Genomic DNA, 13,729 nt, shown 5'->3' with positions numbered 1-13,729 from the left:
TAAGAGACTGATTAGCTAACAACCAAAACACCTTCGAGTTTACAACCAATTGTATCGTAGCCAAGATCTCCACTTCACTCTCGGCTTGAACTCAACTGATGCTCATATTTCTCTCAGTTTCCTTCCTTTTTTTCTGTCTTTTCCACTCTGCCTGAACGGCCTCTGTGTTACATAACATCGCAGCTCCTGTTTAAACTGGTCACTTTCCACCCGACTCCGTTCACCTGCTGGTGACTCAGCCGCTCTCGCTCGCCCGCTCCGCCGCCGCCGCCGCCGGATGAGGGTAATGTCTCGCCATCTGCCGCGCCGTTGTTGTTCTAACCTCCCGAAACAATTGTCGAAATGTCAGAGAGCATTTGTGCCTTTTACAGCCCCGGTGGAGGCAGAGGGAGCTGCCGCCGCAGCAACAAGCTGTTTGAGTTTTAGAGTCGGCATCACTTTAATCAGCGGCAAAATAACCCCCCCACCCCCCTTTTTTTTTTTTTTTTTTAGAAACTATAGTTTGAAAAAAGAAAACCAAGCATTTGGATGAATAAAACAAATAGTGGAAGAGTTACCTGCAGTTTCCGGGGCTCCCCGCTCAGCGAGACCTCTGTCGGGGGGAAATTTCACTCTAAATGTTAATAATCTGCCAGGCGGTGAAAAAAACAGAATTTTGAAAAGCAAATTGCATCGCACTTCTCAAAAAAAACCTTGCGTGATATCTGATGTCCCTCAGAAATGAAAGAGAATTAAAGTTTCTCCTGTTTGTCGCGCTAAAGTTTAAATTAACAAAACGCCTCATCAACGTTAACGTTCCACCGCCTGCTGCAAGGGAAACACCAAAAAATAAATAAATGAATAAAAAAGTCCATGAAACATTTATTAGAATCGCACCAATGTCACAGTTCAGATGAAATCACATCAGGATGAAATTCACCCGACGCGGAGGCGACTCCGGAGACGTTGTCGTTGATAAACTCTTGAAAAGCTTCACATGTAGTTTCTCTCACTCAAACGTACCACACCACATCCAATATGGCTGGAGTGGATTGTCTTGATTCATTAACTTGACTAACTTACTAACTTGTGCCGGAGCATTTTTTGTTCTATACAAATATCCAAAGTTTTACTGAAGCACCGAATGAGAGTGCTTTTTGCCACCCGTGCGTAAAGTCGGTGAAGAATCCAACTCGCAGGTCATCTTTAAGTGCACAGTGTGGATCCAATTACCTGATGCCGCAGTTAGACATGAGGCCGCGGCGAACACACACACACACACACACACACACACACACACACACACACACACACACACACACACACACACACACACACACACACACTGCCCGACGCTGATACACAGTCCAATATGCAGAACATGAACCACCCGAAGTGGTCCGCCCCACTGAGCCTGTGATGAGTCTCTTGCGCAGGGTCAACGAGCTCATGTCGAGAAATAAATCAAAAACGCCCAACACACACACACACACACACATGCACGCTCACAGTCCTTGTTCGAAGAGTGCCCAGGAGTCCCGGCTCCCACGCTGCCCAAGAACACACACACACACACACACACACACACACACACACACACACACGCACAAAGGCACTCAAATGCTCTTGGCAGTCACGACGGCGGCCGCGCTCCACTTGAGCCATGTGTGGGCTCGCATTGATAACGTCTTGCGCCCCCCCCCCCCCGTCCCCCCCAACCCCCAGTACCCCTGAGGGAAACCCGTCATCCTCTGAGCGTCTTGAACAGAAAACATCCTCGCACACAAACACCTACTGCGCTAACTCGAGCCCGTCGCCGGAATACAGATGTTCACCTTTTCTACCCACTGCATTTTGTCCTCACTGCTCCCACCTACCTCTGGCTCGCTGCCGTTGGCTGCTTTACATTATATTATATTATTTAAAGTGGATACTCACAGTAGAATTTCCTACCTTGGAATGGTTCTTATTTCTATCTTAAGAATATACAGTAGCTGCCATCTTGCGCCGCCATATTACTAAGGAAGCCCGGTGTGGACAATCCAGCCCATCTGACAGCGCATTTCGTTTTTTAGGAATGAACGCTCGCTCAAATAAACCTATGGAAAAGTAGGTGGACAAGGTATCCAGGTTTGTGTGCATGGGCCACCATAGCTCACTGGCAAGCTTGGGAGAGGGAGGAGAGTGCAAGAGCGCTGCAATCTAAAATCTTACCACTCGATGGCAAAATTTTACACACTGAAACTTTTAGGAAATGGCCTAATCACTATCTGGCTATTTTTCTTTTCAATCGTCCCACCTGCACATCCGCACATGATGCACGAGGCTCATTTGCAAGTGTAACGGGGCCTAATGAGCCCGATAGCGGGGAGTACCTGTTTAAAAAAAACCCCAAAAACTCAGCCTCGCTGTGATTTCATTATGTCCTGCTCCAGCAGCTTGTGTTTGCAGTGCAGTTTCCTCTCTGTATGTCTATGTGTGTGTGTGTGTGTGTGTGTGTGCGTGTGTATTTAAAGCCAACAAGGCCACATGCGAGTTTGAAAAATACACCTTGAAACACGTAACACTGCCTAGCGCACCTCAACCCGTCCCCTAATTACCGCACGGGGGGGTGGGGTGGGGTGGGGGGGGAATCATATCCGAGAGACGTCTGAATCGGCGTAACACTCGGCGCACTTGCAAGTTTTATTCCCATGCACTGCCGGCTCTGATTTCACGTGGGGGAGATTTTCGAGCCAGCCGAAAACTACCTCTGCGCTCTGCGGCAGGAATCGGGAGTCTTTTGTGACCCAGACGCGGGCCTTTATAACGAGGGTCCTCTTGAAATTTGAACTTGCTGAGGCAGCGGCGGTGGCGGCATTTAATACCTGCTGGGGTGAAATGAAGAGGTTTCCTGTTTATTCCCATGTTTGTGTCCCCTGGTTTGCTTCCACTGCCGCATTAAAGCCATTTTATTTATTCATGGCTTTGGTGAAGAATTGCGATTCTCCATTGTTAATGTCTCCTTTGAAGAAAGGTTTAGCACGCCATCCAGTCTGTATACTGTATGTACATGTTGTAAATGCATGTATTTGGTTTTCAGATGCAAATATAGATTTGGAGTGGTATAAAGCTGTAGGCTTCACCCTGTTCACCTCGTCCATTCTCTGAATTATTAATAGGTGCACGTGCTATTCCTCTGTGCTCTGACACAACAGTGAAATACACCTCTGTGCACGCAGGATAAATCAGTTTTTGCTTCCCTGACCCTCTGCATGGATGTGCCCGAGAAATAACCCCCAAATATTAATATATTCATCAGTATTGAGCTCCTTTTGGCCGGTGGTGTAGCTGCGTGAAGCCATGTCTGGTCCGCTCCTGAGTGCTGCTGCTGTTCTCTATTATTTAGTTGAAATTACAGCATGAAGCGCCCGCAGGATTCCACAACTGCGTACCTCGCCTCACCTTCGCACTCCTATCGACTGCTAATCTGCTGACGTTAGCGCGCTACTCTGTGAATATGAATGTGAGCGGTTGTTGTTAGCTTAATTGGCATGTTCTTGATGGTCACTGAATGTTAGCACCATTATTTGGAGATGGATGTGTAGTTGTAGTTGGGTCAAGTCAAAAGGGACGCTAACAAGCCTGTTTGCTAAAGGCTGCATGATAACAGGACAGCTGTGTTTTGAAATTGGACATTTCCCTCATCCGTCCTGCCAACGTTTTTGATTTGGTCCTAAAATTTCACTGGATTCCATCACTGGCCAGCTGCCTTTCCGTTTAAAGAGGTGGTAAGTCAGAGAATAAGAAGTGATCGCTCCTTGCCGCTTTCACAAACCCTTTTCACGTACGAAGAAGCACCTTCACGTACGAAAAGTAACCGCCACAGCTGTAAAAGGGTTTTGATTGACTCTGCACTCACTGGATCATTAACTGCTAGCTGGGCAGGTAGCTAGCTACTGGATTATCAGTAGCAGCCAGCCACAGGGATTGAAGTGCCAGACAAGAACGTATTTAATAATCATTATTCCATATGGTGTTCCAAATGGGGGCGAGGAGTTACCAGGCGCAGACAACAGTTTTTGGAGAAATAATTGCCTGTTGGGTGTGTCGACGTCGAGCCTCCAGACACATCCTACATGCCGCAAAAGCCGCGAGCGCCGACGCAGCTCTGTCTCGTCTGGTTGTTGGTTCTTTCATAAGAGCATCAAAAATGAAGTGAAATATATAAAGTATTAGAAGTGTGGGCATATCGGAACTCTGTCTGCATTTTTTAAACACTTGGACCCACTTGTAATCTGTGTCTGTGTCTGTGTCTGTGTCTGTGTGTGTGTGTGTGTGTGTGTGTATGTGTGTGTGTGTGTGAGTGCGTGCGTGCGTGCGTGCGTGCGTGCGTGCGTGCGTGCGTGCATGCATGTGTGTGTCTCCCTCGCCGATGGTCTGAGTCACTTGAGCTCATTTGCATTCGGCACGCACGTCGTTTTCCCATTCCCTTTTATGTTTTTCCCGTCTTCGATCGGTGTCGTCTCTCTGTTTTCCGCACTTCTTGGCTTTTCCAACTCTCTCCCTCTTGTTGTGTCTTTCCTTTATGTGAAGTCTGTGTCCTCCCCACCCCCCCAACCTCCCGCCACTGTCCCGTTTGTTGTTCCTCATTAGTGATCTCGCTCTTCCTTCATCGCTCCTCCTTTGTCTTCTTCTCATCATTCCTACTTCTCTGCTTACTCCTCTTCTGATAAACACTCTCTCTGATTATTCCCCCTCTTATCTACCCCTCTCGCTGTTTGTCACCGTCTCTTTGCTGCTGTTAAATGTTTGTGTTACCCCCCCCCCCGTCCCCTGCTTCGCTCGCTTCCTCGGCTTCCGTCTGGGCTCCTGCCCCCCCACTCCCCCGCCGTCGTCTTTCTTTCATCTTGTCTACCTGTTTTTGCTGGCTCGTCAACACATAAATTACGGGTTCCTTTTCTCTTCCGGATTGATGGGGGGAGGAGTGGGGGGTACCTCACACGGAGCAACGCTGAGGCGGCAACCGGAACGTCGATGTTGTTCGGCAGCAATTAGGGAAGCGGGGCTGGAACCGAGACAATCGCCTCCGATGGAATGAGACGATTGTTTCTCCCCTCCTTTGTTTCTGCGTCCCTCAGATCCTCCAGTGAGTTTTCACACAATGCTTTGGAAAATGTGTTTGAGTTTCAGGGGAAAACTGTATGAAAAAGTGTGGTTTAGTTGCGACCTGGTCGTGGAAAAAGGGTTGCGCCGTGGCCGTCTAACAGCAGAGATGAATGTACCTCGGCCAAAAAAAGGCAATTCATTCATGATTCGAGTCATGGCTAATAATGCTAACGGACGGCAAATCTTTTCATTTTGAGGTGCAAAAATAGGCCGAGGAGCAGCCAGATCGATCCCGGGACGTAAACGGAGTCTGATGAAAGTGCGTGACACTGAAACGCCAACGCCAACACCACCCTGCCACCGCCCACTCGCTCGTAAATGAAGTCGCCGAGGCCCAAGCTCGTCCCCTCCTCATTAGACACAGACCACGGCTGGCTGTTCCAGGCCAGAATCTGGAGCACGTAAACAATCCCTCCGGACCGACTCGCAACACTCGGCTCCCTTGTGGCCGAAAAAAGAAAAAAAGTACCACGTCTGCATTTTAGCGCTTCTGATATCGCTTTACATCAGTTCACGGTCTGTACTTTCAGGGCCCGGTGGGTTGCGACAGATTCCGGCGCGCGAGTCGTTTCGCGCTTTGTTTACAGCAATTCTTCCAATGTCAGCGGCTTTTTTTTTGCCGCCCGTTCATCACGTGGAATCCGAACTCCTGGGCGTTTAATTAATTTAATCACCGTCATTGATCCTGATCAGCCACTGTGTCTTACTTACAGCTTACACCATCATTGTAACTGATAATGTGTGCGTGCGCGTGTGTGTGAATGAACGCACGGGTGTGTGTAACGCAATGGGCTTAATTAGCTCCAGACCACTGCCATCAATCAACACGGTGCTCACACCTCAGCCCCAGACAACTCCATTACCAACACAGACACACACACACACACACACACACACACACACACACACACACACACACACACACACACACACACACACACACACACACCATCAGGTCGTGTGTGTTTGCCTGCTGCTGCTTCTCACAAATGCTGTTAATTTCAATGCGTTGTGATGCGTTTATTATTCTGTTTATTTATTCTTATCTTATTTTTGTTACGTCTTCATTTTCAGATAATTACACCATAAATTAAAAAAAAAAATATATATATATATATATTAAAGGATTTCATGAATGGAAGAAGGAAGTTACATTTAATTCTCCCAACCCCAAAGTGGAAAGAGACGGTTTGGCAAAAAAAAAAAATGCACAAAAAGAGAAAGAAGTCCATGCACTGGATCATTAGTTCTGTTTGGGTCCATATCCAGCTGAGAGTTTTCTTCGGATCCATCGCGCAAGATGAAACTGTTTTCGACTATCGCCAAAGTCATTAAGGGATGGACTGGACGGACCTGCTAATCTATAGGTGGCACGAGTTCCAGGAAACGGCTGAGTATTGGTTTCGCTCCTCCCCTCCAGAGACCACTGAGATAAATGGTTCACTCCCTGGACGGCATTACAGAAGAAAATCAGCCGAGATTCGGCCGTGCGACCGCTGTGCGTTTATGGTTTACACGCCGGGGAAAGCAGATTTGTGCACGCTGTTATGGTTTTGAAGGGATGTGGGTTATCTTCAGTTCTACCTGGTTGACTTTGATTTAGCATGATATATTTGTTTTCAGACACATTTATCACTGTCCTACTGATTTTGTATTGACTTTTACACATAAAGGTCTCTCGTTTTTGTCCATGAGAAAAAATGCCTTCAAAAACCTACATAAAAAATGAGTACACATAACAGCATTGACATCTCTTAGCGATGACTTGCGCTGAATGGCAAAAACATGCATGAGAAAATATAATCCGGATTCACCTCGTAAATGTTTTCCCGGCAGCGCGTCCCCATGGCAATTTCACGTAATTACTCTATAGATTAAAAAAATTAAATAAAAATCCAACTTGAAAATGGTCGAACTCATGATGAAATGCGAGTTTAAAGAAGGACAAAATATTTTTTTATTTCCTTCAAACTTATTTGTTTCAGGTTTGAGTGAGTTGAGGAGACACATGTCTCACCAGTCTGGAGCTGTATAGCAAGATGTATAAACATGTGAGTTTTTGTTTGATTACTGGAGGACATTCATAATTGTCACAGTACTTTTCCACTCAGCATGCCAGCCACGCCCACCTCATCAGCCACTCCACTCACCTGTGCTCACAGCTGCTCTTCATCTGCAATCAGCTCAGTATCTTTGCTCCTGCTCCACACCCATTCTTTGCCAGATTGTTCTTTGTCCCCATGCAAGACCTTCCAGCGGTTCTCTGCCTGATCACCCGTTGTCGACCGAGCCTGTCCCTGACCCGATCCAGCTTGGATTTCCCTGGTGTTCTGACCTGCCCGCTTCCGCTCTTGGTAATCCGCCTCCTGCCTTCTCGGTTCCGACCCCGTTTTTCCCTGACGTCCTGCCTCCCAGCAACCCGACCAGCCTTCTGCCCCCGACCACGTCTACAGCCTCTGCGTCTCTGGTGTCTGTCTGCCTGTTCCCTGGCCCTTGTTGGTTCGGGCCTGCTCCTGATCCAACACCTTCCCCCTCATTGCAATCTCTACTACGCTGTTTGTGCTGCATTTGGGTTCACACCACGCCCCGTTTCAATAATGGCAATGGGAACCATTTCTGTGTATGTTGCAGGCAGGACTTGCAGCGGTGCCATGTCTCCTGTCTGATGTCTGCTAGTAACAGTCAATAGGAAGCCTTGACTTGAAACAGCCACTCATATGCCTCAATTTATTCTAGCCAATCAGAAGCCTCAATTTGAAACAGCCAATCAGAAGTCAGAAATAAATGTACATATTTACTTATTTACGTAAAAAACAACACAATTACTATACATTAATCAAACAAAGACATGGCTTGAGTTGCTGTAGTGGGGAAGATGTAAGGCCACCAGTTGTGCACCACAGAGCTGCATTTTGTCCAATCATGTCCCTAATTGACCACCACGTAGCAGAGCCACCACGGAGCCTTGTCATTGGCTCCACCACAGCATCTCTGCCTCTGCTCGCCGCTTTCCCCTCCGTTGGATGAGGCGGGGGCCTTTTGCGTTTGCCGACTTCCCAATCCAAAGAGCCAAATGACCCAAGAGATGAAAGTGGCAGGTTTGGCCTCGGGAGGGTCACAGGTTGGGTTAGTCGCGGATACTGATGTCTCATATTTCTGCAGCTGCACACTCATTCTCCCCGCTTCTGCTTTGAAATGGATATTCCCCCCCCACCCCCGCCCCCCATTCAGACACGAGCGGAGAGCGAGCGGGGACAAGTGACACAGAGGAGCCGCACAAACGCGCAGATTTACATAACCGCAAACAGAGACGAGTGTTGTCCCGCCGATTGTTTCTTGATTCCCCCCCCTCCTCTGCCACATTGTCGCTGCTTTCATTTCATTTGTTTGTCCTCGTCCTCTATAAATTATGCATTCATGTCGCGTTGATGTTTTGCTTTTTTTTCCCTCACAAAACTCCCCCATTGTGTTGTCTCCCCTCAGAGAGGGCCGGTGAAAGTGCTGGCGCGTCCCCCGAGTGAGAGGAGTATGCGAGAGTTCACAGAGACAAAGGGGATTGTTATCGAGTGAGGGAAACTGGCCAACAAAAGAGAGAGGGACGGCTTTGAATCATATGTTGAAGTTTTTGAAAAATGAGCCAAAATTAAAATTGTCGTTCATATGCATCACTGCTGTCTGAGCGCTAAAGAGAATTCGCTTTCTGATCGCTTGATGTGGAGCTAAGTAGTTTCAGTTTATATACTGTGTTTTAAACTGCATATTTCATAGTCACCCGTTTTTATGTTGCCATAGTTAAGCCAAACAACTGCTTTTAGCATCGGGAATATTTTCTTTAATTTAAATGTAAAAAAAAAAAAAAGGCGCAAACAATAAGATTTCCCATCAAAAGTGCTCGTTTCAATTTCCTTTCTGTGCCTCAGCAGAGGCGAAGATAGTAGGTGATTAACAACAGGCGATCTCAGCGCCGCAGGGGACTGCAATCTGGCCTGGCGTCAGTTAGCAGGTTAGCATTGGTCAGAGGAGCTAGCTCAACACCCAGTTCTCTGTGTAGAGAATCCAACCTTCTGCCTTGTTAGCGTTTAGTGCTTGCGAATAAACCCATCTGGCAGCTTTCAAATGACATGACATCCGCTAATCTTAAAAAACAACCAACCTTTTAAAAAAAAGGTCCTACTTTTCGCTTACGTTTGTGCAATGGCTAAAAAAAAAAAAAAAAAGACAGAAGAAGAACAATTCCAAAAGATCTGGCTCGGATCCTTGACCTTTTAAAACGGCAGCGACAGGTGTGGATGGCGGGTGGCAGCGACTTGAGAATGACGCTCAGTGGAAATAAAGTGATAGATGGCTCGAAAAAGGATTTCTGGCACACACACACACACACACAGGCACATACACACACGCACACACACAGCAGATTTTGCCTCATTCAGCACTCGTCGACATTTATTCTGTGTGTGTGTGTGTGTGCGTGTGTGTGTAAGAGACAGACAACAACTGATGAGCCGTGTGTTTGGGTTTAGGTTGTCACTTGCCTCTTACATCCAATGAATGCCAATAAGACTTGTGTCCATAACTTGCGGCGTGTGTGTGTGTGTGTGTGTGTGTGTGTGCGTGCGCGCGCACACGTGCGTTCTACTGGGTCTTCCCTCGGTTGCCCTCCTATGCCGGGATTAAATCAATCTCCTTGTCAGCAATCTAACACCTCCCACCTGTGTGCTCCACATCAGCAGCTTTCGGCCGTGTGTACTTTGTGTGTGTGTCTTGTCATTCTGTCAGGCCGTCCGTCAGCGTCCTTCTTTTGCTCCGTCCGTCCTTGGTTTGATCCTCGCGTCGTTGTTCTTGATGCTCTTTCTGCTCCCCTCCGCCTGCCGCAGGATGAAAGTATTTTGGGATGATTTTTATTTTGCATCTCAGGGAATTATTAATCAGAGAGGAGCCGTCGGGGGTGTTTGTAAACTTCTCTCCGTGAGAGACGCAAAAAAAAAAGAAAAAAAAAAGAAATAAATAAAGGCGAGGAACGGATGTGCTCTTAGCAGGTTATTTATCCGTTGTTGCGAGGCTGAAGGGATGGTGTGAAGGAAAACTGCGAGATAAACGCTTTGGAGTGGCGGTACCGTTTGACGCTAATTCGCGAGTGCTGGGATCGTCACCGTGCCGCAGCGGAAAGCACGAAGGGCCAGATCCACAAAGCGCTTGCCCGGCTTTTGCGGCAGAAAATCCGTGTGAACGGCGCCAAAAACGCTGATTCCGATCCACAGAGGGGACGCAAAGGTGAAAATGGGCGGGAAAATGCGCCGAGGCGCAGGTAGCGGCGGGGCTGCGCCAGACTCCTTTGAATGTATTTAAATGAGTCATTACGCGCAAAAGGACACGCCCCCTTCTATGCAAATATGCCTCATTCAAACAGCGGCAGATCCAGAAAGAGTTTGACAGACGCAAACACCGCCAGCCAGAACCAGAACCAGAACCAGGCGCAGCTTCTGTCTGTCAAAGTGTTTCTGGCTTCTGAGTGAAACTTTCCTCTGTGAAAAGCCTGAACTATATATATATGGCTCCCCAAGTCTTATATATAGATAGGCATAGACTACAGTATATATGCCAATATTTTTAGATAGGCTATGGACAATTGTAATGGTACTCAGGTGTTGGTGATTGTCTTGCTTATATAATGACTAACGCGTCTTGACTTTCTCTCCATTGTGGCAGCAGTCTTGGTAAGACGGAGGAGGCATCGTAATGCCAGGCGCTCACAGGAGCGCCTTTATCCTCGCAGAGTTTCGCTGTTTGACCTTCGAGAACGGGAAACTTTAAAGAGCTGCAGGTTGCCGGGACACACAATTCTTGCCTTGCTGGAGGATATAAACGAGCATCCATGAACACAAACCAAACACACGCACTCACGAACAACCTCTGGCGCAAACTTGCCAGACCGCAACATTCGCACCTGTTTCAGGTGCCGCATTTGCGGGCGTGTTTGCGCCTGCGTGTCAGCAGCGCAAAAGCCTTTGTGGCTGCCCGCATCTGTGGCGCAGATTGCAGCCACAATCTCGCCGCAAAACGCGCCGCATTTTACCGCTGCGCGCCCTTCTTTGAGGATCTGCCCCTGAGCGTTGCACTCGAGTTGTGTTTTGCAGCTAATACATTTCATCAAAGCCTATGTGCGATGATTCAGTACTGCTTGACGTGTCTTCGATACAACTGCCCGACAAAGTCCCCCCAGTTGTCGCTGACTGTGGCGGCGTCGTGCGGATCGATAAAGTGAAGATTCTCGGGATGCTCGCCCTGTTCTTTCAGGGTCCAGAGAGAAGAATGAAAGAAACTGCGATACCACAAGGTCACTCGGTATCTGATCGAAATGAAAACCAGGGGTATCGCACATGACTAGTTGACAGTGTTCAGAGGGAGGATTGACTGACTCAATAAGTTCCTTATTATCATTATTTTTTGTTTATTAATATGACTTCAGTACAAATGTGGCAAGAGTCAAACAGCGGAACCAGGATAAACGACTCCTCAGTGCCGTTGGTGCTTTTAGGGCTCAACTGTAGCTGCAGTCATACCTACAGCACGCACATACTCAGCTACCATAGAAACAGGTCTGTGGTATATGGTCTTTGTCACCGTCATAGGTCGGTTAGCTTTCCATTACCGTCTCGTTTCCCCGAACAAAAACACAAAGATCGGAGCGGATCCCAGGCTTCCTCCGTCTCCCCACCCGATAACGTCTTGATATAGACATTTTCCATTTAATCAAACGGCTGAAAGGTTTTTATTTGAAGCTCAGTGATGAGTCTCGTTCGGCCCAGTGAGTGACGCGAGTGAAATGTTCAGCGTCAAGTCCCGTTAACTCAAATCAAATCACAACTGGATTTATCTTTTTTCTTGCCCTCACGCACCGCCAATCAAAAATCCCCGACGGTGATCGCAGGCCCAGCAGGATCCCTCACGGTCTCTCCTCCCTCCCCCTGCAGATCCCTCAGATCAGCTACGCCTCCACGGCGCCGGAGCTGAGCGACAACAGCCGCTACGACTTCTTCTCCCGCGTGGTGCCGCCCGACTCCTACCAGGCCCAGGCCATGATGGACATCGTTACCGCCATGGAGTGGAACTACGTGTCCACGCTGGCCTCGGAGGGCAACTACGGCGAGAGCGGCGTGGAGGCCTTCATCCAGATCTCCAGAGAAACCGGTAGGTGTTCAGCTCTTCATTTCGGGGCCTTTGGATCGTCGAGCTGTGATATTGCGATGCCAGTTTCCCTTCAGGATGACACTTGTAGTCAGTGGTTGCACCTTTTTGAGTTTAGAATGATAGAAGGATAGATAGGCTGATTGATAGCCAGCCAAAATAATGAATGAACACATCGGAAAAAACAAAACAAAACTGGCATAAATATTTCAATACGAAATGCATTCAAACATGACGAGAGGAATGCAAGATACAAGTTACAAGAGGTGCTCAAAGTCGTGGCTATTAGCTTCCAGGCATTTTCCTGATGTGTGTGTACATCATTTTGACTCTGTGCTTTCTTGACTGTCCCAAACGGTGGCAGAAATCTTTCTTTGACAGGATCACAAAACACGTTCATACAATTCCCATCAAGACACAAGACACATTGACATGAAGAGCAACAACAACAACAAAAGCCATGACAACACACATGGCTAGTGCATGCGAGGCGGCTGTTAAAAACAGCAGCTGATAGGGGGAGCGTTAAAACGCGCAGTGTTTATTTCAGGGTGTTCAAGATAATTACTGCTGATGGAATGAAAGATTTTTTTCTGGGTGCTCTTCCGGCCCAGTGGGACTTTGGACCTCCTGCCTGATGGGAGTAGCTGGAAAAAGTGTTGGAAGGGGATGCGAGCGGTCATCTGTGATCAGAGTTGCCTTCCTTTGTTGTTGTTCTTTGTGAAAACACTTTGGCCCAGCAAAATAATAATAAAAAAAAAGAAAAAAAAAAATCTCGAACCTTTGCCTTTACGCGGCGTGCAACGAAAGTGGGGATAGTTGGTGGTCTTGACACTTGAATGGTAGTTTGCTGAACTCCTGCGCTACCGGAGTCAACATTGAAAGGCGCATCTGGCCCTTGGCTTGTGAGGACAAACAAGACCTTTGTTTGAAAACTGACTTGGCCTTTTTGGCCACAAAGCCATCTGGTCTAGAGAAGTTGCCAACAAACTCTGGGATGTGAAGCCTTTTTTTAAAGACTAGCGGCGGGGGGGAAAAAAGAAAAAAAAAAAAATTGTTATCCCGTCATCTTTTATCGCCACCGGTTGCCCCCCTCGTGTTGACTTTAATCTAGTTAAAGGTCAGCCTTTGACAGGCTTTAGATGGACGGCGGACAGGTGATAAGCAACCACCGATAATGAAGTGCGGCGAAAAGGGTGTATTTCACTCGCGTAATTGCTCATCAGGCGGGTGCAGCGAGGGAGAGAAAGAAGAGGCAGAGAGAGAGAGAGAGAGAGAGAGACACGGCTCACTTCCCCACTTTGATGTTCGGCTTTAAAGCCAGAGTCCCTGTGGTCCCTGCAAGCATCGCGGGCCCCGGGTTCCGCCAACACTTTGCGACGCCGCCTCAAATTCAGTGTGCGCAGAATCCTGTGAA

At 47.8% G+C, this 13,729-nt stretch overlaps 1 protein-coding gene across 2 annotated transcripts in view; it reads left to right on the top strand.

Moving 5' to 3' along the window:
• grm8a (glutamate receptor, metabotropic 8a) overlaps positions 1-13,729 on the top strand; it is a 194,987-nt gene that overhangs the window by 70,049 nt on the left and 111,209 nt on the right. For both annotated transcript variants that reach the window (XM_076030267.1, XM_076030268.1), the window contains exon 3: positions 12,099-12,315. In XM_076030267.1, the coding sequence (XP_075886382.1) occupies positions 12,099-12,315 (217 nt within the window). The remainder of the gene's footprint in view (positions 1-12,098; positions 12,316-13,729) is intronic.

Source organism: Nelusetta ayraudi, unplaced genomic scaffold (assembly GCF_046127955.1).
Source record: "Nelusetta ayraudi isolate G7.1 ecotype Tasmania unplaced genomic scaffold, CSIRO-AGI_Nayr_v1 ptg000027l, whole genome shotgun sequence".
In the NCBI taxonomy this organism is placed as follows: domain Eukaryota; kingdom Metazoa; phylum Chordata; class Actinopteri; order Tetraodontiformes; family Monacanthidae; genus Nelusetta; species Nelusetta ayraudi.
The sequence above is the reverse complement of the archived record's forward strand: the minus strand, read 5'-3'. Positions and strand labels throughout refer to the sequence as shown.